The 24,035-nt window shown below is 42.5% G+C and overlaps 1 protein-coding gene across 1 annotated transcript in view; it reads left to right on the forward strand.

The window, feature by feature from the left end:
• nell2a (neural EGFL like 2a) overlaps nt 1–24,035 on the forward strand; it is a 187,781-nt gene that overhangs the window by 161,797 nt on the left and 1,949 nt on the right. The window contains exons 16-19 of the mRNA XM_088340362.1: nt 1,978–2,118; nt 5,922–6,115; nt 10,926–11,102; nt 23,050–23,274. Coding sequence (XP_088196488.1) covers nt 1,978–2,118; nt 5,922–6,115; nt 10,926–11,102; nt 23,050–23,274 — 737 coding nt within the window. The remainder of the gene's footprint in view (nt 1–1,977; nt 2,119–5,921; nt 6,116–10,925; nt 11,103–23,049; nt 23,275–24,035) is intronic.

Below are 24,035 nucleotides of genomic sequence, written 5' to 3' on the forward strand. Positions count from 1 at the left end.
AAAGAATGATCCAAAGCTTAGGACCTTGCCCTCTGGTTCATGAGATCTTCATTGTTGGTAGGAATGTGATTTCTCTCTGCCGTAAAGTGTCAGCACATCCCATCGACTCTGCATTCATCTCCAGGTTCTTCATGACCGGTACAAGCAGGGGACCAAAATGCGTAACGTTTCACACAATGCTTTATTACAGGATCGGGGGAAGCCCTCGCGAACAAATTGGGTCGGAGATCGGAACAAGTCGTGCAGCCGGGACGGGAGACGGAGCGTGGTCTGAGATCTGAACAAGTCGGGCAGCCAGCATGTGAGGCGGAGCGTGGTCGGAGGTCGCAACAAGTCGGGTAGCTGGGACGTCAAATCGGGGATCGATACAGGATACAGAATCGGGATACGGGTAGCCGGGACAGGAGAACGGAGCTTGGATCGGGGATCGATACAGGAAACAAAATTGGGATACGAGTAGGCGGGACAGGAGAACGGAGCTTGGATCAGGGATTGATACTGAAAACAGAATCAGGGTACGGGTAGCCGGGACAGGAGAACACGGCATTTGGCAAATCATGACACACACAGCCACTCGCTCTTTGTGTTTTTTTTTACCTCGTGGAGAAACTTAAAGCCGCCGATTTAATTTTTGCTCTTCTTGAGGTGAATCTTCAATTGAAGACATCGTCAAGTTTGAACTTAACACAGTACTTTTTACTCAGAGTCTTTTTTTTTCTTTTTTTAAGGTCACACAGTAGTAGTGTGTGTGGAATATTAATTAATCGATGAGGCAAAAATGTTCTGAGAATAAAATAATAAATAGAATAAAATAGAGAACTTGAACTAAGAGTTAGATATGTACCCCCGTGATGTGTGAAAATCGCAAAGTACCCCCATCCCCATTTTTAATATGTGCTCTGCCAACACCCACTCACAGCAATATTTAACTGGGGGTAAGGGATCAAGGCTTCACTAGTATTGTCCATTTTAGCCAAAAAGAACAGAAAAAGGGAGCCAGGAATGACACAAAAATACTCACTCATCCCCCGTTCTCAGCATTAGTTGACTGAGATTAATGGATTACAGCCACGACCGTTCATTTCATTTTATGTGGGCCAGAAGGGAATGCTTCCAAACAAATTTGCCTTCTGCTGGTCACTGCTCGCATTAATATGGGTTTGGGGATAATGGATTGCGTATACACAAGTACTGTTCATTTTAGGTGGAAATGACGGCAACAAATAGCCACCAGGGCTGACAAAAGTAAACTTTGTCGGACCCTGCTTTTAGCAATACGCGATCAGGGATAATATATCGCGGCGACACATTTGTTGCTCGACTTTTGGTGGACAAAATGGCAAGAAAGAGCTGCCAGGCCTGATAAAATACGGTATGCTCGTCTTGCTTGCAGCAATATGCAATTGGAGATAATCCATCGCTGAATATTTTTCAACCTGCGATGTACTGGGGCCGGGAAGTACTAAAATAATTTCTGTGAGACTGTGACATGTTTTTAACATGAATGTATCCCTGGGATAATATGAAATGTATTTTACTATTGCTTGTGACGGGTGCATGCTTTCAAGGTTTTCTTTTTTTCCTATCCACTTGTTTTGAGCTCAATACTATTTCCGTTCCTTTTGAGATCTTTTTAACTAAAAAGGGCGACACTTCATTTAGAAAAGAAGTATGTTGCATGAAAACACATTTATCTGTCAAAAGTGTGAAAATCCAATGTATTTGTATAGCCCTTTAGAACAGAATGTCTCAAAGGACTGCACAGGCCACAGTTGCACCATCCCCTGATCTGAAACCAACACGAGGGCAAGGAAAAATGCAAAAACCTCAACATAAGAAAAACAATAAACCCTGAAGGGACCCTTTTTCACGCTGCACTTTTTTTGGGACCCTGATTCTAAGCCAATCAGTGCTCTGCGACGTCAACACGGATTGCATTTCGTTTGGGTCTTAAACTTTGGTCTTTTCCCTTCTCAGACATTGACGAGTGTGCGGACGGTTTTGTGGAGTGCGATAGCAAATCCACTTGCGTCAACTTGCCCGGCTGGTACCACTGCGAGTGCCGTGATGGCTACCATGACAACGGCCTGTTTTCTGCCAACGGAGAGTCGTGCGTCGGTGAGTAGGCGACGGTATCACACGTGTAGGAAATGTGCGAGCGTGTTAACTGTGGCTCTTCCTCGTCATTCAAGAGATTGGAGAGGTGAGATGAGGCCGAGACTGCTTTGCCGAAGACTCTTACATAACTGCAAATTGACTTTTCAACTCAAATATTATTCAACTCAAATTTCAAGTATTGCTTACATTGGCTTTCCATAACACGAGGTAGGGCATTAAATGGACTTGAAGTCAAAAATATTGGTTCAAGTTTAGTAGGTTTGTCCATATATGTCAAAGTGCCCTAGGGCAAGACACTGAATCCCTAATGCCCCCGATAAACAAATAGTTTGTCACAAGCCAGAAACGGAGACAGGACCCAATAGCGTTCGTTTTACAAAGTTTTATTGAGAAAGAGAGCAATGTTTGCTTCCACGATCCGATGATCGTCGGACACGGGTATCTGATTGCAGGAACGCGGAATTGGCACTTCCGTGTCGAGCGAGGATAATCGTAGGCAGCAGGGATACTGGTCGATAGCCGGGACGAAAGAGCAAGGGCGGTATCGAGTCCAGAAAAGAGGTCGGCAACAGGCATCAGGCAGGAAACAGGGCAAAACAGGTCGATGGCCAGGACTGAAGAGCAGGGCAGAAATGGGTCCAGAACCAGGTTGGCAACAGGCAACAGGCAGGAGAAAACAGGGCAGGAGATTGTCGGAAGGTACAGAGCTTGCCTAGCAAAAGCGTAGGTTCGCAGTACGGTCTGACACTGCTAACACGGAGCCGGGGGGTTTAAAAAGTGGCAGGGAGCCAATCAGCGAACAGGGCTGTTGGCGCCAACGGGGCAGCCGCAGGTGCCCCGAATCAGTAAACATGAAATCGCCTTGCATGGCTGACGCTGCGTTTAAGCATTACTTTGCTTAAAATCATTGAACGTTTGTAGTAGCTCTGAAGTTAAACCTTCAATGCTTTGATGCTGCTTTGCTAAAGCTGCCAGGAGTTAACTCTGCTTAAAGTTTGCTGTACTGAAACAGCCTGGAGTTAATGCTACAAGTCTGCTTCATCTCTATCCAAAGCAGATTTAAAGATTCAGGTCCAGACTTTTAAGTAAGCTTTAAGTTAAGTTTGCAGTTAAACCTTTAACTCTGCTTTATCTGCTTGAATATTTATAGTAGCTTGGAAGTTGAAGAATCAAAGATGCTTTATTGCTGCTTTGCTAAAACTTGCTTTATATTTAATATGTTAAAACAGCCAGGAGTTAAAGCTTTAAGTTCGCTTTAACTGTCAAAAGCAGCTTTATATACAGACTGCTTTAAGTAGCTTTAATTTTTAAAGTCAAGTCTGGAGTTCAAGTTTTAATTCTACTTTAACTGCTTGAATATTTATATTAGCTCTCAAGTAAAAGCTATAAAGTTTATTTAATGATGCAAGGAATTAACGCTGATGTGCTATAAAACCCTGGAGGTAAAGCTTTAACTTTGATTTTAATTTATCCAAAACTTTGAACCCGGACTTCTTAAAGTAGATTTAATCCTTTAACTCACTTGAATCTGCTTTAAAGCTTTACTTCCGGACTCCTGCAATAAAAGAATAACTGCTCAGCTCTGCTTGAATACTAGTCTTTAGAGTTCAAGCAGAGTATATCTATTTAAATATTTAACCCCAGATAGTTAATCTAGAGTTAAAGAACCTTAAAATGTTAAAGTCTTAACTATTTTAAATAGCAGTAAATTACTATTACAATACTTGGATGACTGCTAAACCATTTTTCTTAAATACATTTAAAATGGTTACAGAGAGTATTTTGTTTTATTTTAATGGGGTGGGCTCCAGCACCCCCGCGACCCTACTGAGGATAAGCGGTGCAGATAATGGATGGATGGTATTTTTGTCACTTGGTTTTTGAGCTAGGTAGGGTCGCCACCTCAAAGAAAAACTAGCTTTTTGACCGTTACTTAATGGTCAAATACTGTGAAATTACATACATTTTTACCGTATTTTGGGACTATAAATTGCACCAGCTCAAAATACATAATCTGAAAGGAGAAAACATATAAATCGCACCTAAATTTTATGAAGCACTATTTAAATACTCTATTTCAACATGTTATATTGGGTATTTCTGTATTCTATTTATTTTCTTGTATTATTATTTTATTTTTAACACAAGGATACTGCTGGAAGTGTGAATTTCTCTATGGGGATGAATAAAGTATCTATCTATCTATCTATCTATCTATCTATCTATCTATCTATCTATCTATCTATCTATCTATCTATCTATCTATCTATCTATCTATCTATCTATCTATCTATCTATCTATCTATCTATCTATCTATCTATCTATCTATCTATCTATCTATCTAAAGTATGAGCCACATTTTGGGGGGAAATTTCTTCAATGAAATCCAACACCCAAAACTTACAGTGGTACCTCTACCTATGAAATTAATTTGTTCTGGGTGTAGCTTCGTAACCTGAAACCTTCGAATGTAGAGCTGCTTTTCGAATGTAAATTCTCTAATCTGTTCCGAGCCCAGCAAACGTACAGTATATTCTTTGAAGAAATCATGAAAGAGCATCAGAACATGAAACAAATATACGTTACAATTCAATTGCTGCACAATAAGCTTAAAATAACAGGCACATAATGTAAAAAAAAATAATAATAATAATACAGGAAATAATAAAGAAATATTTGTTTTTTTTGCCTCGAGTTTCTTGAAAAAAAGCTTCAATGACGTCTGCTTTTGCTGGCTTTTGACAATCTGTCGGAAATGCAACAAGGCAAAAATTATAGTGAGTGATACCCCGACTGGTCAACACTTTTTACGGGCGACTCCTTTCCATAAATTCCGAGATTTCACGGATTTTTGCTAAAATGTCTTTAATTTGGACTGATAGATCCACCTCCTCGCTATCTTGCCAGAACCCCTCCTTCTTTCTGCTGCTCGTTGACTGGTTTTGGCTACATATTCCAGTATTTGCAGCTTGTAATCCACGGAATATGATTTTCTTTTCAACCCCCTTTTTGTTCAGCTCCTCTCAGTTCTTTTTATAAATTACAGATGTAGTGCCGAAAACTACTTATAAATGTCAAATGATATAACTGTCACGACCAGAACAGAGACAGGACCCACTTACGTTGCATTTCTCACAAGTTTTATTGGAAGAGAAAGGGCTGCCCCCACGATCCAGTGTTCGCTGGACGTGGGAAGCAAGTCGCTCTTGTACTCGGATTGTGCTTCAACCGCGGAAGCGATGGCGGTGTTAGGGACGGAAAAAGCTGGTTGGTAGCTGGGACACGAGAGCAAAAACGTGGTCGGAAGCGAGTCGTGAGCCAGAATAGGAGAGAAAACGTAGTCAGGGACAGAAAGAGGTCGAATGCCGGGATGGGAGAGCAGACTTGATAAGGATAAAAAACTGGGAACAGACGGTAGCAAAAACAGGACAGGTGGGAGTCAGGGTCGAAAAAGGCTTGCTTTGTGTTCACTGAGGTTCGCAGATGGACTGACAACAGGGGATTGACAGGACTGGGTTTAAGTAAGGACAGGGAGCCAATCAGAGCCCGCAGCGGTTGGCGCCAAAGGACCGGAAGCAGGTGATTCCCATTGATAATCATGACAATAACCGTAATAAACATTTAAAACTCAATGATCCAATAATGTGTTTTTAATCTCACATATAAGTCGCACCAGAGTATAAGTCGCACCCCAGGCCAAACTATGAAAAAAAAAAGTTTATTCAGATAACAGTGGTAAAGATCTGTTAGCAGCATTGTAAACACGGCGTCACTGATGTAATTCCTACTTTTTACGGAGCAGATATCAACGAATGCAAGACGGGCAGGGACACGTGCGCTAACGACACGGTTTGCTTCAACCTGGATGGCGGCTACGATTGCCGCTGCCCACACGGCCACAACTGCACCGGCGACTGCATCCACGACAGTAAAGTCAAGCACAGCGGTCAGATTTGGGTGCTGGACAGCGACCGTTGCTCCGTCTGTTCCTGCCAGGTAAAGTCAAGTCAGGTCAAGTCATGTTTATTTGAATAGCCCTTAATCACAAAGACTCTCAAAGGGTTACACAGGTTATTGCAAACCACAGACTATTATTACAGACTATTATTACACCATCCCCTGATCTAAAACTTACATTAAGGCAAGGAAAACCTCAAAAACCTCAACATGAGGAAAATGAAGAAACCTTGAGAAGGGACCGCACATGTGGTAATTAGGCACAATGCCATCATCTTCGGGCCCTTCTCTGCCGTTTCGCCGATGTAGCTCCCTTAGCTTAGCACACTTGCCCGAGCGACAACCTCGCTTTTGTTTACGATCCCTTCGCCGTCTCCGTCGCTTCGTAAGTTGGTTTGCTATCCACGGAGATCCCGGATCTCTTAGTATCCCGTTCGGGATATCAAAGTAGAAAGTCTAAAAAGTGCCCGAAAAGTCGAAATTAAGACTCAGACCCAATTGTATGAGTTCCTCCTAACTATAGGTATTATTGGCCACGCATGTGTCCAGAAAAGAAAGCAAAAAAGACAAGAGAACGGTAATAAATACAAAATTAGCGGAAGAGCTGTGAGCCTCTGCGTCCGTGCACACCGCCAATTCGACTTCTACTTCTCCCAACGGCAGCGAACGTGTTAAGCGCAGATTGCAAACACTTTTGCTACATCGGAGCGAGATGAGCGAGGGGATGAAAAATGCTGATGAATCAGGGTGAGGCTCAATCCGGCAGGTACTTCAGTCTTTTGATTGTGCGCGTGCCATAGAGCTGAAGGCAGGACGTTCGTCTCCCCTCTGAACAAAGAACCATGACTGATGTGTACCCCCCTGCCGGGCCAATCAGCAGCAAATGCCAACTTGTAATGTCCTTTTTCTGTCCTTCCCACTGAAACAATCGGTGACATTTAAAACAATGCACGGCGCGGAAAGAACAACGTTTGCCAATTGTCTCGCTTTCAGGCCGGCGAGGTGGCGACTCGTCAGCTCTTTGTGGGGGCGCCAGAGGGAGCGCATCTTTACAACATACGCCACACGGGAAAACAGGAACGCTCGCCTTTTTTCCGAAAATGTCAGGCGGCGTCTCACTTAACGCTCTTTTGTTAGCTTGAATTAGATGTAGGTGAGAGAGAACTTGCGTAAGTAACGCTTGTCTTCCTTCTGGGGGAAAGCATGGGGCTTTATTTAATTTTGCCAATTGTATTTTTCTTTGCAAAACCGAAAAATAAACCTAAAAATGTTATGAGCAAAATGGCGTTATCGTATACTGTGCTGACAGTTTTCTGCGCTGCAACAATTGGTAGATAAGCTGCAAAATAGAAATAGTAATAAACCACTCGATGTAAAAAGGAAGGAAGGAAATAAGGAAGGAAGGGACCAAAGGAGCTAAATACAAGAAGGAAGGAAGGAGATTGGAAGGAAGCGAACAAAAGAGGGAAGTACAGGAAGAAGGGAAGGGAGGCAGGTAAAGGAAAGAAGGGAGGACAGAAGGAAAAGTAAGTAAGTAAAGATCTAAGTTATAGAAAGAAAGAAAGAAAGAAAGAAAGAAAGAAAGAAAGGAAGGGAGGAAAGAAGGAAAAAAAATTAAGTATGTAAGGATCTAAGTTCAAGAAAGAAAGGAAGGAAGGAATGATAAGTAAGTACGAATCTAAGTTCATGAAAGAAAGGCAGGCAGAAGGAAAGGTAGGAAGGAAAAGTAAGTACCGGTAAGTAAATATCGAAGTTATAGAAAGAAAGAAAGGAAGAGAGGAAGGAAGAAAAAAAAACAAGTATGTAAGGATCTAAGTTCATGAAAGAAAGGAAGGAAGGAATGATAAGTAAGTATGAATCTAAGTTAAAGAGAGAAAGGCAGGCAAGAAGAAAGGAAGGAAGGAAAAGTAAGTAAGTAAGGATCTAAGTTAAAGAGAGAAAGGCAGGGAGAGAGAAAGAAAATAAATAAGGAAGTTTTAGGTTTAACATTTTTCCGACTTCTCCTGCTTACTCAACAAAACCATGCCTAAAATTGGTTGTTTTTTTTCTCCTCAAGAATGTTTACTCTCCATTGTCGTATAAGCGACACTAACACCCCGCCCGGCGGGACTGCTAGACGATTATAGCGGATTAGCGTCGCTAGCGAATGCTCAAGCAGCAAATGATTCATTTGATGACAAAGGAGTCGCTCGGTCAGGAGCGGCTCCCTAATTGAATGAGTCGTATTAATTGATTCCAGAGATGGAAGCCCTGCCTGTCAAAATGAATCGTGCCCGGCGCTCCACGTAAACAAGTTATTTCGTGCCGGGCGGCGGGTGGGCGGGGATGCGGGACACAGCTGGGAAACAAGAGATTCTGTGAGGAGAGTCAACAGGGAGGCAGATGAAGGACAACTAGTATGCAAATAAGACGTTGTTTAATCTTTGTAATTGTAATTTGTAAAAATGCTTAAAGTCATAAGTAAAAGCTAAGTTTAGGGGGTTATGGTTAGGGGTTAGGGTAGGTGTTAATGTTATGGTTTAGGCTTCAATGTTAAATGCAGTGGATAGGGTTATGGATTAGCAGTTAGGGTCTAGGATTGGGGTTAGGGGTAAGGGTTTGTGTTAGGGTAAGGTTAGTGTTAAGGGTTAAGGTTTAGGGTCGGGGTTAGTGCAAAGGTACATTTATGTTTATGGTTATGGTTAGGGATTAGGATTAAAGTACCGTATTTTCCGCACTATATGGCGCACCATGTTATAAGGCGCACCTTCAATGAATGATATATTTTAAAACTTATGCCATACATAAGACGCACCCCATTATAAGGCGCTATAAGTGCATGCTGGTTTAAGATCAGGTAATTGTGCAATTTTGTAATTGTAATCCTGTGCAGTCCTTCGAGACATTTTTGGGATTAAGGGCTATTTACGGTAAATAAATGTGACGACTTGACTACAGTAGAGAATGTAGTTACTTTATGCAACCTCTAGATGTTGCCACGCTCAAGGGAATGTCAACAAAGCATTCAAAAAGGTCAAACTTTATTAACAAACAAGCTTTCCACAACTCCATTCACTCCCAAAATAAATAAACAGCCGTTTTATTATTTTCTCTGAGGTAAAGCATTTTCGTGACACATCTTTAACATCTTTGAACAACATCGACATAACATTTTATTTTTTGTCCATTTAGTCAACACGCAAAGAAAAAAACGTCTGATACTGTTATTTTAAATGAAACGTTAGTGCAATCGCAATAAAGTGACACTCGTAATGTGCAAAAACAACGAGTGCAAAGCAATAACATAATAACTGTAAAATGTAAAACGTAAACACACAAAAGAAAAACAAAGATCACTCTATAAGCTCCTCATCGACGAATCCCTCGAATTCTTCTTCTGCTGTGTTCGAATTGACCATATCTCAGTGAATGGGCCATCCAACACGTCCGCTGTTGCCTTCATACGTATAGTTATCGTATTGACACTTCTGCTTGCCGCTCTTTGTTGAACAACCCACTGTTCAAGTGTCTCCTCTAACTCTGGCCATCTTGCTTTATTGCCACGGAAACTTTGTTGAGTTTTCCTTACTTGGCGGAGCTTATCTTCATCCTTTCTCCACTTCCGTACCATCGATTCATTTAAGTTTAACTCTCTCGCTGCCGCTCTATTGCCGTGTTGTGCTGCGTGACTGATCGCTTTGAGTTTAAACTCGGCGTTGTACGCGTGTCTCTTAACAGGAGCCATTTTCTTATACAAATGCACGTATGAAAGAGAATCTCGCTCTCTCTCTCTCTCTCTCTCGCTCTCTCTCTCTCTCAAACGTGACATTCTGAATAATTCTGCGTTTGTTTAAGGTAAATTGTGCTTTACATCTTCACCAGTCATAACCCTGGATTCAGACAAATACTGTATTTGTTGAATATGAATTAAGCAGTTTAATGGGGTAGCCATTTTGCCACTTAGTAAACAAATACAACACGAGCCCCGGCAACTACCAATCGTTTAATATTTCCCAGTATGCACAGCGCGAAAAATGGAGTCGGCGGCTGTTTCTCGTAGTTGCGAGACCTTGCGAATTTAATATTGAGCCATATATAAGGCGCACTGTGTTATAAGGCGCATGGTCAGCTTTTGAAAAAAAATAAGACTTTTAGGTGCGCCTTATAGTGCGGAAAATACGGTAGGTGTTAAGGTTATGGTTTAGGGTAGGAGTTAGGGTTTAGGGATGGAAGCAGGGGATAGGGTTGGGGTCTTTGTTTGGGTTTTCGCTCGGGGTCAGGGGTAAGGGTTAGGTTGGTGTTAGTGTAGGGGTTAGAGTTTAGGTTATGTTTGGGTTTTGTAGTTATGGTTAAGATTTTAGGGTTTTGGTTTAGGGTTAGAATGTGTTTATGGTTTACGGTTTGGGGTTAGGATATTGTTTGGGTTGAAGTAGGGGTTTGTGGTTTTGGTATTAGGCTCAGGTTTTGGTCTAGGTAAGTGTTGGGGTTTAGGGTTTGAAGCACGGGTGAAGGGTAAGGTTATGTATTGGAATTCTAGGGTTAGAGCCATGGGTTAGGGGGTTAGTCAGGGTTAGGCGTTAAGGTTGAGGTTCTTCCGACTGTCAAGGGTTAGGGTTTTGTCTTTTGATTGTTGTTTAGGGTTAGAAGCAGGTGTTAAGGTTAGGGATTATGTTTCGGATTTGTGGTTACGGTTAGGGCGTTAAGGTTTTAGGGGTAGGGTTTCGGATTGTGGAAAGCATTAGTTGGTTAAGGTAATGGGTTAGGGGCTTACAGTTAGGGTTAATGTTTTTAGTATTAGAGAGTTAAGACAGGTGTCCGCCTCATCTCCTGACTGACGTGCTTTTTCTTTTTGCCTCCTCGGGGGCCACAGGCGGGCCGGGTGATGTGTCGGCGGATGGTTTGTGACTGCGACAACCCCAACGCCGACTTCTTCTGCTGCCCCGAGTGCGACCCTCGCCTAAGCAGCCAGTGCCTGCACCAGAACGGGGCGCTCACTTACGGCAGCGGCGACACATGGGTGGAAAACTGTCAGCAGTGCCAGTGCCTGGTGAGTAGCCATTTTCCCACTTGTCTGGGCGGGGTCATGAGGGTAAGGGTAAGAGGTCATGATGGAGAGGGATAGGGGTCCGATGCCAAGTCCCTTTCTCAAGCCCCCTTCAACACCAGAACGATTTGCTCATTGTTAACAACATGAACCCACTTCACATTGCAATGCTGCGGTCGCCATAGAAACAAGGCGAGCGCTCGCAGTTTTGGCGAGGTGACCAGCAAAGGTCGAAAGAGGGAAAAAAAGAAGAAAACAGTTTCAGTGCGTGGAGAAGTTCTTGGAGGGACGTGGGAGGTATCTGAACGACCTTATGTGCCCCGCCGTGCGTTTTGATAGACTCAACATGATGCTGGACGATTGCGCCCGGAGGCGGGAAGAATCCCGTTGAATCAAGCTCGTGCGTTTATAAACTGAAAATTGAATTGCCGTGTAACTTATTTTGCAGGCCGAGTGTCCAACCTTTATTCCCAAAAACCCATGATTCTGGTGTCTCGTGGCACATAAACCTACTTGTTTTCACTACTAGGACACTTCATTGGTGACAAATCTTCAACTTTATTTAGTACTCGCAGAATTGACATGTTTAAAATTCTGAAGGCAACAGGGTTAGACACTTAAGGTTTTAGGGTTGTGTAATGTTAGCGTTAGGGTAGGATTAGGGTTATGGGTTAGTATTAGGGTTAGAGGGTTATGGATTGAGGGTTAGGGTTAGTTAGGGTTTGTCAGGGTTAAGGGTTAGAGTAACTTTTTATTGTCTCTATTTAGGAGTCCAGGTTCCAACGCTTAAAAAGGGACATTAAAAAATGTACTAATTAATAACTACAAGAAATAATTTAAATTGACATGATTTAAATTCTTACCCCATTAGTAAAATGGTAGGCTTATTTTAGGTGTACATTTTCTCATTTTTAAGATATATGTATTTATAGGTAAATTGTCACAAGCCAGAAACGGAGACAGGACCCAATAGCGTTCGTTTAACTCAGTTTTATTGAAAAAAAAGAGAGCAATGCTTGCTTCCACGATCCGATGATTGTCGGACACGGGTAGCTGATGGCAGGAACGCGGGAGTGCAACTTCCGCGTCGAGCGAGGATAGTCGTGGGCGGCAGGAAAGCTGGTCGATAGCCGGGACAGGGGTGCAAGGGCGGTAACGAGTCCAGGAAAAATGTCGGCAACAAGTATCAGGCAGGAAATAGGGCAAAACAGGTCGATGGCCAGGACGGGAGAGCAGGGCAAGAACGGGTCCAGAAACAAGTCGGCAACAGGTAACAGGCAGGAGAAAACAGGGCAGGAGATTGTCGGAGGGTACAGAGCTTGCATAGCAAAAGTGTAGGTTTGCAGGACGGTCTGACAGCTTCCCCTTGGAAGCCGGGGGTTTAAAAGGAGTCAGGGAACCAATCTGCGCTCAGGACTGTTGACGCCAACGAGGCAGCCGCAGGTGCTCTGAATCAGTAATCATGACATAAATAGGAAAATGTACGGATTGAAAACTGATTTTGCGCATTTTATGTATTTTTACTAATCTAGATAGAAACTATTTCTTGAAATGAGCTAGATCATTTATTATCTGCTCAATAGTTTTTCCTTTTATGAGGTTGATTATTTGTCAGATTAATTTGGGATATTAATCTTTGGCTGATATGAGAGTCAAGGAAGACGCAGGTTTGATATCAACAGGAGGCCTCCAGTAACCGCGGGGAGAAAAACGGACCCACTCCATTGAATGACTCCCTTTCTCTCCCCGTGGCTCAGTGACCTGAATGTTTTTATTGAGAAGAAGTCAAGCAGTTGTAAAAACATACCATGATGACTTTCCTGTATCCTTCAAAATAAAGACTGAAAGTGTGCATATATTTTAAACAGAATCATATAAAAGAGTAGAAAAATAGAGAATAAGTAATAAAAATAGTATGAACTCAAGTACATTCCATCAGAGCCATTTGTGACGTGAATAATAGAGATAATAGAGAAAATTACAAATAACTAGATTTAATATGCCTTACATTTCCCCCCTGTGGTAAATTTCGAAGAACATCCGTGAAAACAATACCAGAGGTTTCAAGTTTACACATCATTAAGAAATCCAACAGGTAGGTAGCTTTGTGGAGGGGCGAAAAACCTTCGTAAAGGAAAAAATTCCCCTCCTCCCACCTCGTTTTTATGAGGTCGAGAGTGTTTCTTATAAAACATAGAAAACATAGTAGTAATAAGTGATGGTTAACTATAAGAATCATAGCTAAAACAAACAAAAACCAAAACACACAAAAAACAAAAAAAACAAAAAACGAAATCCTGCCTGCGCGTTGGTCCCCACAGGGCCTAACCCGAGCCTGTGTGACATCGTAGGTCGCCTGCCGACGACGGTGTAAGCAGGGGCCCGACCGGCCTTACCCACTCGGATCTTCGTGTGTCAGTGGTGTATACAGTGAGGGGGTTTTCCCTTTTAGTTGGTAGGGATAAGTCCATTAGACAACGCTGTCTGGGTCAGTATCATCATCATCAGAGTATTGTGGGACAGAAATCAATTTGTAATGGTACATATGAGCAATAAACATTCTTGACACCATCTTCTTTGTCATGGGCACGATGCAGCAAGAACATACGCCACACAGGAGAATAAAGATCACTAGGATTCCGACAAATGGTGCCAGGATCTTCACCAGAATCTGGGACCAGCTGCCAGAGTACAGCCAATCGAGCCATCCCGGCTGAACGTCCTTCTCCTGGGTCAATGTGTTTTCATCCGGGATGTAGGTGCAGAAGTGTTCTCCTATCAGTGCACATACACCACCTTGACCAGGTGTATTCCCCTTCTATTGGCTTTATGACAGGACATGTCGTTTGTTGGCTTTCTGGACCCCAAATTTTCGTGCGGATGTTGGCTTGCATCGATTGGGCTGGCAAGAGGAGCAGGGTGAGGATGAGTCCCCACCCTAGGATGGTGACAAGCATGTTTATTTGAGTTCGGTGATTTTTTTGCAGTGACTCTGGTGAATCCAGGTGTCTCTTTCAGCTATCTTTATAGCTGTCGGCGTGGTGAGCAGGACTGTATATGGCCCGTCCCAACGTGGACTGGACCAGCTCTTTCTTTTCACCACTTTTACGAGCACCAGGTCACCAGGAGTCACTGTCTCCTGAAACAAAGGAATAGAACCAGGCGGCAGATCATTTGCAGACACAACTTGTTTCTCTCTAAATAGTTTACATAACCACTCTGTCATTGGATCTGCTTGGTTTTTTTCTTCTGAGAATGGCTGACCTTCCCACATTGGAAGGTGGAAAGGTCTGCCATGCACAGCCTCAAATGGTGTGATGCCTGTGTTTATTGGTGTAATTCTCATATATGTTTTAACTAGACTTAGACATTCAGGCCATGGTTTGCCTGTTTCTTCCATTGTATTTTTGAGTCTTAGTTTAACTGTCCCATTAGTTCTTTCAACAAGCCCTGCACTCTGTGGATGATAGGAACAGTGGTATCTGAGTGTTATACCCAGATGGGTAGCCATGTTGTCAATAATGTCATTGACAAAATGGCTGCCATTATCACTCCAGAGCACTCTTGGAATGCCATGCTCTGGGATGATGTGTTTACAAATGGCTTTGGCAACTGAAAGTGCATTGTTATATTTTGACGGTACAATTTCTACCCACTTTGAAAACGAATCAACAAGCACAAGACAGTATTTATATGGACCACTTTTAGACAGTTCAATGTAATCCATATGTACGATTTCAAAAGGGTAAGTCCCAGCTGGGGTCTTCCCTCGTTTTGGCCTAATGTTACCTTGGATGTTGTGTCGGCAACAAACCAAACAAGATCTACAAAATTTTTTAAAATAGGTCTGTAATCCTAACGGTACTATAAATGCTTGTCGTACCACGGAACACATCCCCGGTGTTGAGACGTGGCTTTTACCATGGCTCAAAATAGCGACCGCGTGATACAGACTGCGGGGAATGACGGGTTTGTTGTCTTTTTGAAAAAGTCCTTCAAGAGTTCTTGTGACTCCCATGTCCATCCATTGTTGCTTTTCTTTGTCAAGTGCATTGTCTTGCATGTCTATTAAAATTTCTGTTGGAATATGAGACGAATTTTCTTGATTCGTTTGGGTGAAAGTATCTGATTGTCGAAGTGCAGCTTTTTTCGCAGCTGCATCAGCTTTTGCATTTCCAAGTGAAACAGGGTCTTTGTTTGTTGTATGTGCTTTGCATTTGCACACTGCTAATTTAGAGGGCAGTAGTACTGCTCTCAACAGTTCTGTTAGCAGTTTTGCATGTTGGACTGGTTTGCCGGATGAGGTCTTCATTCCTCGTCTTGCCCATATGGTAGCAAAGGTGTGGATGGTTGAAAAGGCATACTGGCTATCTGTATAGATAGTGACAGGTTTGTCTTTGAACAGTTTACAGGCTTCTGTCAGGGCAATTATTTCTGCAGCTTGAGCTGAGTAGTTGCTGGGCAGTGGTTCAGATTTTAAAGTCTTTGTCTGGCTGACCACTGCATAGCCTGGGTTGTTCTGTCCAAACTGGTCTTTGCCTGATGATCCATCCACAAAAATGGTGTCTCCTTCGTCGAGTGGTGAGTCTTTGAGATCTGGGCGAGGTTTGTAAACCTCTTCAGTCTTTTCTGTACAGTTATGCGGTTGTCCATCTTCTTCTGTAGGTAAGAGGGTTGCTGGGTTGAGGGTGTTACACCTTTTGATGGTTAGGTGAGGTTGGGATAATAAGACAGCCGTCATTGCTATGTGTCTTGCTGGGGACAAGAATGACATCTTTGTTTGCGTGAGTAGTATGTCCACCGAATGGCTAACCCATAAAGTTAGTGGATGAAATAGTACTACTTCTGCTGATAAACGTATAGCCATTGCTGCTGCACAAACTGATTGGACACAATGTGGCAAGGCTTGGGCTACTGTGTCCAATCTCTTTGAGTAGTAGGCTACCGGGCGGAGTTGTCCGCCATATTGCTGTAACAACACAGATGTCATGAATCCATTTTTGCAATCCACTGTTTGAGTAAAAGGTTTCTCATAATTAGGGAAACCGATGGCTGCTGATGAAGTTATCTTCTGTTTTGTTTGGATAAAAGCTTCTTCGGCTTCCCCTGTCCATTTTATAGGGGCTTTTAGTGGTAGATCTTCGATGTAGATTAAATCCAGAAGTGGTTGGGTGGTTTCCGCATAATCTATGATCCATTGTCTGCAGAAATTCACCAGGCCCAAAAATGCCATCATTTGTCTTTTGGTACATGGTTTTGGGGCTTGGAGGACAGCCATCTTCCTGTCAGACGTTAGTTTTCGGCCTTCAGCTGAGACCAGATGTCCCAAGAAAACTACTTCCTTTTGAACCCATTGAAGTTTCTCCAATGAAGCTTTGTTTCCAGTTCTTGCTAGGTGTTTGCATAATTCAATTGATTCTGAAGTGTTTTCTTCTTTTGTGGGACTGGCTATCAAAATGTCATCCACATAGATCAGAATTTGAGTGGACTCCTTGTGTTGGTGTTGACTGATACAATTGTTAATTTCTTGTGAAAAGATAGTTGGGCTTTCTGCATACCCCTGAGGTAATCTCGTATAGGTATATTTTTTGTTGTTAAAAGTGAAACCAAACCAATGCCTGGCTGAGGGATGCAGTGGTATTGAGAAAAATGCATTGCTTAAATCAATTACTGTGAAGAATTTGTGTGAATTTTGTAATTCGTTCAAAATTGAGTGCGGGTCGGGGACGCACGGCGATCTTTGTTTTACTGCTGAGTTAACCGCCCTGAGATCATGCACCATTCTCCACGATTTAGAATCTGCTTTCCTAACTGGAAAGATTGGTGTGTTGCAACTGGCAGCAGGTGCTTCAATTAGGATGCCTGCTGTTATCATGTCTTGAATAACTGGCCGTATGCCTTCTTTGGCGTCAGGTTTCAAAGGATACTGTCTAATTTGTGGGTGGTGATTTCCTTTTGGCTCAATGGTGACCTCGGTTGCTGTGGTCATCAGCCCCACATCAGTCTTTGAATTTGACCACAATGCTTCTGGAATGTCCGGGAAGTCACTAGATTGATAGTAGCCTTCCAAAACTTCTTGTAGTCATTCACTTAAATGGATGTCTGGAATGAAAATTGTTGTCCACCTAAGTGATGTATAAGAGACTGGTCCTAAATCAGGAATGTCACATGTAAATGAGCCGTCCGCTGGTGGTTGCCATGGTTCGTTTCTTAGGATGAGAATTCGGAGGATTATCCTTTTCAGCTGGTTCCATTCCATGTCATGTGGTTTTGCCAGCAGTATGTGAAGTAATTCTCCTGGAAAGTCGTGCTTTTTCAGAGGCTCAATGTTTCTTGGAGGCTGAACTGTGATAAACATCCACCCAGATTCGTCACTCCAATAGACTTTGTCTGTAGTCATCTTTTTTGGTTGAAGTTTATTCCAACGTTCCAAGAAGTCTTGCTTTGGTGGCTCTATAGCACATTTGATTGTACAATGCAAAGGGTATTTTGTTTGGGGTTTCCACGATGTAGTTTTCTTAAACAGCTGTAGTGGAAGCGATCTTAAATCTGTTGTAATTGAAGCTGGACCTGCAACTACCGGATTGAGGTTGTAAAATATTGTTGGGGCTCCACTTCCTTCCAGGATCAGCATCTGGAATTCGTCTTCTTTTTTTACCACCATGTGATCCCCTTTAACCGTTAGTGTCAAACCTAGCGTTTTTATCAAGTCTCTTCCCAACAGATTTTCTGGACATTCAGGAACATAGACGAAACAAATTTCTCTGTGTTCAGTTCCATCTTCATCAACAACTGTCGTTGGTTTAGTGAAATATCTCTTGGCGGGTCTTCCTCCTACTCCAATTACTAACACTGATGACTTGGCCAATAATACTCCTGGTGGAAGGTTTCTAACCACAGATGATTGGGCTCCCGAATCTACTATAAAATCAACTGGTTCTTCTCTTGGTCCTACCTGTACTTGTCTTTTAGGAGGATTGACCGATGAGATATTTCCAAATAATACACTGAGATCCAGAATGGGAGTTGGTAGCAGATCTTTAGTCTCACCAAAGTTCTCCTCATCTTCCTCCTTGTCTATCTCTCTGTCGGTTAGTCAATCTTCGGATGATTGAGGATTATTATTTTTATGATAATGCCTTGGTTTCAGCTTGGAATTGCACTCATCTGCGAAGTGTCCATATTTTCCACAATTGTAGCAGTTGTCGTTTTTCTTTGGACGTCTTTTCCATCTTCCGGTTAAACGGCCGTTCTCTCTTCCACGACCTCTTCTTCCTTCTTCATAATACATCGGCGCAGATGGGGTGTTTCCAGCGGCGGAAAGACCTTCAAGTAGTGTTGTTATGGTGAAAACAGCTGTCTGGCTTTGCTTCTTCCTCTTCAGATCTTCAGCGTGGATGGCGTGTGTCACTAGATCACTCATTGTGGCTGTTCTCCAGGTGATCAGATGTTTTCTTATATTATTGACGATGCTGTCTTCCAGACCATCTAGGAAAGCCGACCTTAGCATGATTTGGAAAGGTGTATCCGGGGCTTCAGCTTCTTGGACTCCACTGCAGTTTCTCATTTTCTCCGTCAGCCTTTCGACATATTGCCTGACTGATTCTCCTGCTTCCTGGCGGCATTGGGTGACGGAGCTAAAATCAGGTGGCTTGGTGAAAGCTTCTCTTGTTCGGTCCATAATTTGGGTGAAATCCGCAGTCAAATCATCTCCATATGGACGTGCGACTTGGTTGACATCGAGGGGGTTGAAGTTCCCCATAACCCGTCCTACCCTGTATCCTAAAAGGTATCTGAGGACCGTCACAATTTCTGGGCCATTTAACCTGTAGCTGTTGACAAGCTCCCTAAGTGCTTCAATCCATCTTCCCACGTTCTGCTCTAAAGGAGGGATGGAAGCACAGGCTTCTTTCATCTCAGTTTGGGTCCAAGGGCGATAAACGTGAATTTGTCTTTCTTGGCCCAAAACTCCGAAAGCTGGATTTGCAACAGCTATCATTGGATATATAGGATTTGTTGGTATGGACGAATCAGGCAGTTGGGGGTACAAGTTGGCTGGTTTTGTGGTGGTTATGTTGATCCTCGCCGTTTGTTTTGGAGCGGATGTACTCATCTCTTCATTCTTTGCTTGAAAAGTATTGCCTCTGGTGCGGCCTCCCATTGGAGAGTGGTGCTTTTCAATTTCTCTTTCTTCACCCCCAACTTTTCCTCCTTTTGCTCGCTCATCCCTCTTATGCCTGTCGCTGACAGCCGTACGTTGATACTCCTCTTCTCTAACCCTCGCTTCGTTCTGCTCCTGTTCTCTCCTCACTCTGTTCCTGACTATCTCTCCATTCACCCCAGTTTCTTCTTCTGCTTCAATCTTCATGCGTAACATTTTTCTCTCTTCCTTGCTAGCAATATCCATCCTTCTTTTCTTACTCTGATCAATCCACAGATGTAATATTCCTATCTGTGAGTCTATCTCACTTGTGTCTCTTCCCTTCCTAGCCCTTTCCTTTCTCCTGTGAATTAACTCAGTTTTCAATTCGAGCTTTGTCTCTATTTCCTTCAGTTTTTGATTAAAACCTTTCTTTAGCCATTTCTCCAAATATTTTGAACTATCAGGGTGTATTCTATTCACAAATTTCACATCTGGGTCCTCTGCTAGCATCTTTCTTTGGGCCTGGCCCATTTTTTCTTAAACAAATGTCACCCACAAAGAAAAGTATCTCTCAATAGCTTATTCCTGATCTTATTAAACTTTGACTTGCTAATTTTAAACTAAAAATGGCCTTTCTTTTTTTTTTTCTATTAATTTTATTTCCTGGTATTGCTTTTAATTTATCCGTGTAAAATTACCAAATTGTATTTTACCTAACTTCTTCTTTCTTAAATTATCAATTTTCAAGTGAAAAAGGAGAGGAGAGTGTAAAGGAATCCTTTGTTCTGCCTCTCTTTCTCCCCCCCTCCAAAACGCAGGAATAATTCCGTGGGCCGGCGAGCGCATGCGCAGTACACAACACATAAGACAAAGGACACCAGAGGAATGCGGGAGGGGTTAGGGACATGCAAAAAGTAACTAACAGCTCAGATACATAAATCACGTACACAGACAGACATAGGGCCCACAGACAGACTCCTACAATACTCCCCACTTTAATGAAGCCACGTATTTATTCTGGGTTATTTTATTTTGGCCTGCTCATTTTAAGACTATTTCAAACAGAGGACTCTGCCGACTGCAGAGATTATATATATTCTCAAAAGCGAACCATTTTATGCCTGTCTTCTCTCTCTGATTTACGAGGCAAATTCCTCTAGTAATATCATAAAAGTGCCGTCTAACTTTCCGTTAACAGCAACTGAAACGAGGCCTATTCCTCTAGTTTCATTCGATTGAGACTAGTAATCAATCGTACAGGCTACCGACACCGTTAGCGATGAGGCGAATCCTCGAATCCGATAATTGGCTCGTCAATATATGAATCACACACACACACACATATATATATGTATCATACATATATATGGACATACACAATCATATTTGACTCGGTGAGGCACAACCCTCGAACCAATTTAATAATTCGCTAATGAATCCCCAATTGTCAACCTCTTATTTCATTTTATGGCTTTCCTTAATTATTTTTAATCTTAATATCAAAAATGCATCCCACCTGATTGATCAGATCAGCCTCCCCTTGTTCGAAGAACGGTTTTCCCAGGTCGTTGACTGAAACTCGATGGGAGAGAGAAAAAGAAGAACCAGTCAGGTGGTCCTTTGTTTGAAAAAAAAAACTGTTGAAAAGTTCTCCCTCCAGACCGTTCCTCAGTCAGACGACTGCTGTGGGTCACGTCCCGGGTTTCGGCACCAAAATGTCAGATTAATTTGGGATATTAATCTTTGGCTGATATGAGAGTCAAGGAAGATGCAGGTTTGATATCAACAGGAGGCCTCCAGTAACCGCGGGGAGAAAAACGGACCCACTCCATTGAATGACTCCCTTTCTCTCACCGTGGCTCAGTGACCTGAATGTTTTTATTGAGAAGAAGTCAAGCAGTTGTAAAAACATACCATGATGACTTTCCTGTATCCTTCAAAATAAAGACTGAAAGTGTGCATATATTTTAAACAGAATCATATAAAAGAGTAGAAAAATAGAGAATAAGTAATAAAAATAGTATGAACTCAAGTACATTCCATCAGAGCCATTTGTGACGTGAATAATAGAGATAATAGAGAAAATTACAAATAACTAGATTTAATATACCTTACATTATTCTTATTGCAAAAAAAAACAAAGAAATATTTTTCAATCAGAGAAAACATACATCCAATTAGCAAAATTTTATTGAAATGTTTTATTTTTGTTTTGTTGACTGTTTCACTTGTAAACTCGTAAGTGAATTTCTTTGGTAGACACAGCAACTGAGCTACAAAAGCATTCTGTAAAAGTGAATTGAAAATAATCGATTAGTACACAAAGTGTCATTCCCTTCGTTTAACATTTGCTTTGACAGCTAGATTCCTTAAAGATTCGTCCACAACTGCAAAGTGCTTATATCTCAAATGTTTGCTCACAAGTCAAGGCAGAAAACCTTTAGGTCACTAGGCCACTCTTTCATGCTTCGACGCTCTTGTTAACAAGATCCAGACAAAGGTCAAGACCACGTATACCAAACTGAAGCGTGAATTGGTTCAGTGATGCCCACAGCAGACGGGCCGTACCCGGCTTCCATGTCTATCTGCGCGGGCAGCCGTCGAAAGGACGAATCATCACGCAGAGTCCAAGAAGGACCTCGCACGGCAACTGCCTGCAAATCACAATTTAGAGAGAGAGGAACGTGAAATAGAGGTGCATCCCGCCTAGTCTATCTGCTGCCCGCAGCCGTGTCTGCTTGAAAGGGAGCTTGATGCTTGGTGTCAGCAGGTCTCATTGAAGAGACCGAGTCTGAAAATCCTGGTCTCATGTGATGCCGCCTTTGTTGACTTCTCTGGACAGGTAAAATAACCGGTTTTCACTGGAATTATAATAATAACAATAATAGTAATAATAAAAATCATATTTTGACCACGGCCAGCACGTCGGGGCAGTGGTTAGCACGTGTGCGGCACAGTTCTGAGGTCATGAGATCGAACCTCCTGTGTGGAGTTTGCATGTTCTCCCCGTGCTTGCGTGGGTTTCCTCCAGGCACTCCGGATTCCTCCCACATTCCAAGAACATGCATGTTAGGTAAATTGGCCGGTCCAAATTGTCCCGAGGTATGAATGAGCAAGTGAGTTGTCTGTTTCCATGTGCCCTGCAACTGGCTGGCAACCAGTTCAGGGTGTCCCCTGCCCACTGCCCGAAGACGGCTGGGATAGGCTCCAGCACTCCCGTGACCCGACTGATGATAAGCAGTGCAGATAATGGATGGATGGATATTTTGACTACAGGAAATTGGAGAACGAAACTGCTGATCTCTGCTCTCTGTTCTGAAATTAGCAAAGAAAAGCCTTGGATGGCAGTCGCCGCAGTCAGCGTGTGAGTTATTGGGTGTGAAGCACATTGTAAAGCACTTTGGGAGGTTTCCAGTGACTTAAAACGTGATATATAAATGCAGACTTTTTATTATTTACCATTTGAGGGACTGAGCCTGAAGCAAACCTAATTTTTCATATTTTATTTGTGTTTTTTTGGGGGTTTTTTTTGTGAGGAGGGCTTCTCTCTTGCTGACTTTTTCTAAAAAATTATCCAACCATCAGTTTTCTTTGTTTATTTTTTTTGTGGAGGAGCACAATAAATAAACCAAAAACAATGAACGGATTGATAATTCAAAAAGAAAAGGGTCAGCGCGAGAAAAGCCCGGCCCGAACCCAAACTATTGAGTGACATTTTAGATGCAATCCGACCTGAGTTTTGGTTTGGGTAGGATTCAAGATTGGCCTTGAGATCCTATCTCTACTTGTTGTTGTTGTGTTTTGCAGCAAGGGCAAGTTGACTGCTGGCCGCTGCCGTGCCCGCCTGCCGACTGCGATTTCACGGCGGTGCCCGAGGGAGAATGTTGCCCCCGCTGCGTGAGCGAGCCCTGCCAGGCCGACACCGTCCGCAACGACATCACCAAAACATGCCTGGACGAGCGCGGACTCTCGCGATTCAGTGGATCCTCCTGGGTCAAGCACGGCACCGAGTGCACACTCTGCCAGTGCAAGGTAAACACAAAACCCAATGCTCACAGACCAAAAGGAGAAGGCGTTAGGGTCATTTATGTGGGAAATTTCATGACATCGTTGAGTCTTAAAGAGACAGTGTGATTTATTAGGCGCTTCCTAATGGTAAAAACATTATATTTATTTAAATAACAAAAATACATGAACCATCGTATAAACGTGCATTTTTGAAGACACTTTTAGATCAAGAAATTTACATTTATTTGACATGAGTTCTACAAAGAGAGCTGACATATTAGTCCACCATCTTGCTGCTACACGTACCCCCCAAAAACTCACAAAAGGCTGTGCAAAAAATAAAAAAAGTTGAGTCTTAGTAGTTTGTATTCTGTAGTATGTCTTTTAGCACTTGTTTTGGTTCGGACAACATCATACAAGGACATCTAATAGTCAAATAATGCACACTGTTTAAAATCGCACAATGAGTAAAGCAAGATAAAAAATACCAAATATAAAAAACTGGTGCCTAGCTAAAAAATTGGCCTTAAGCACAGTACAGAGAGAGAGAAACTGGGGATAATAGTGCCAGGAAATAACGGAATTAGTAGTGGTACTTTTTTACCATTTTAGGTCTACAAGCATGATATTCTTCAGTGTCTGAAGTAACTTACAAAACGTCTCTGCCCGGGTGGCCGACAACTTTTTCAAGGGAAAAAAAAAAATCTTTTTTTTAACAAATATAAACGTTTTATTCCGATTTCGAAATCTTTGTTGGTTTTGGAAATTTCGGAATTTCGGTTCCT

This window comes from Urocampus carinirostris, chromosome 7 (genome assembly GCF_059441175.1).
Source record: "Urocampus carinirostris isolate Australia breed hairy pipefish chromosome 7, RoL_Ucar_1.0, whole genome shotgun sequence".
Taxonomy (NCBI): domain Eukaryota; kingdom Metazoa; phylum Chordata; class Actinopteri; order Syngnathiformes; family Syngnathidae; genus Urocampus; species Urocampus carinirostris.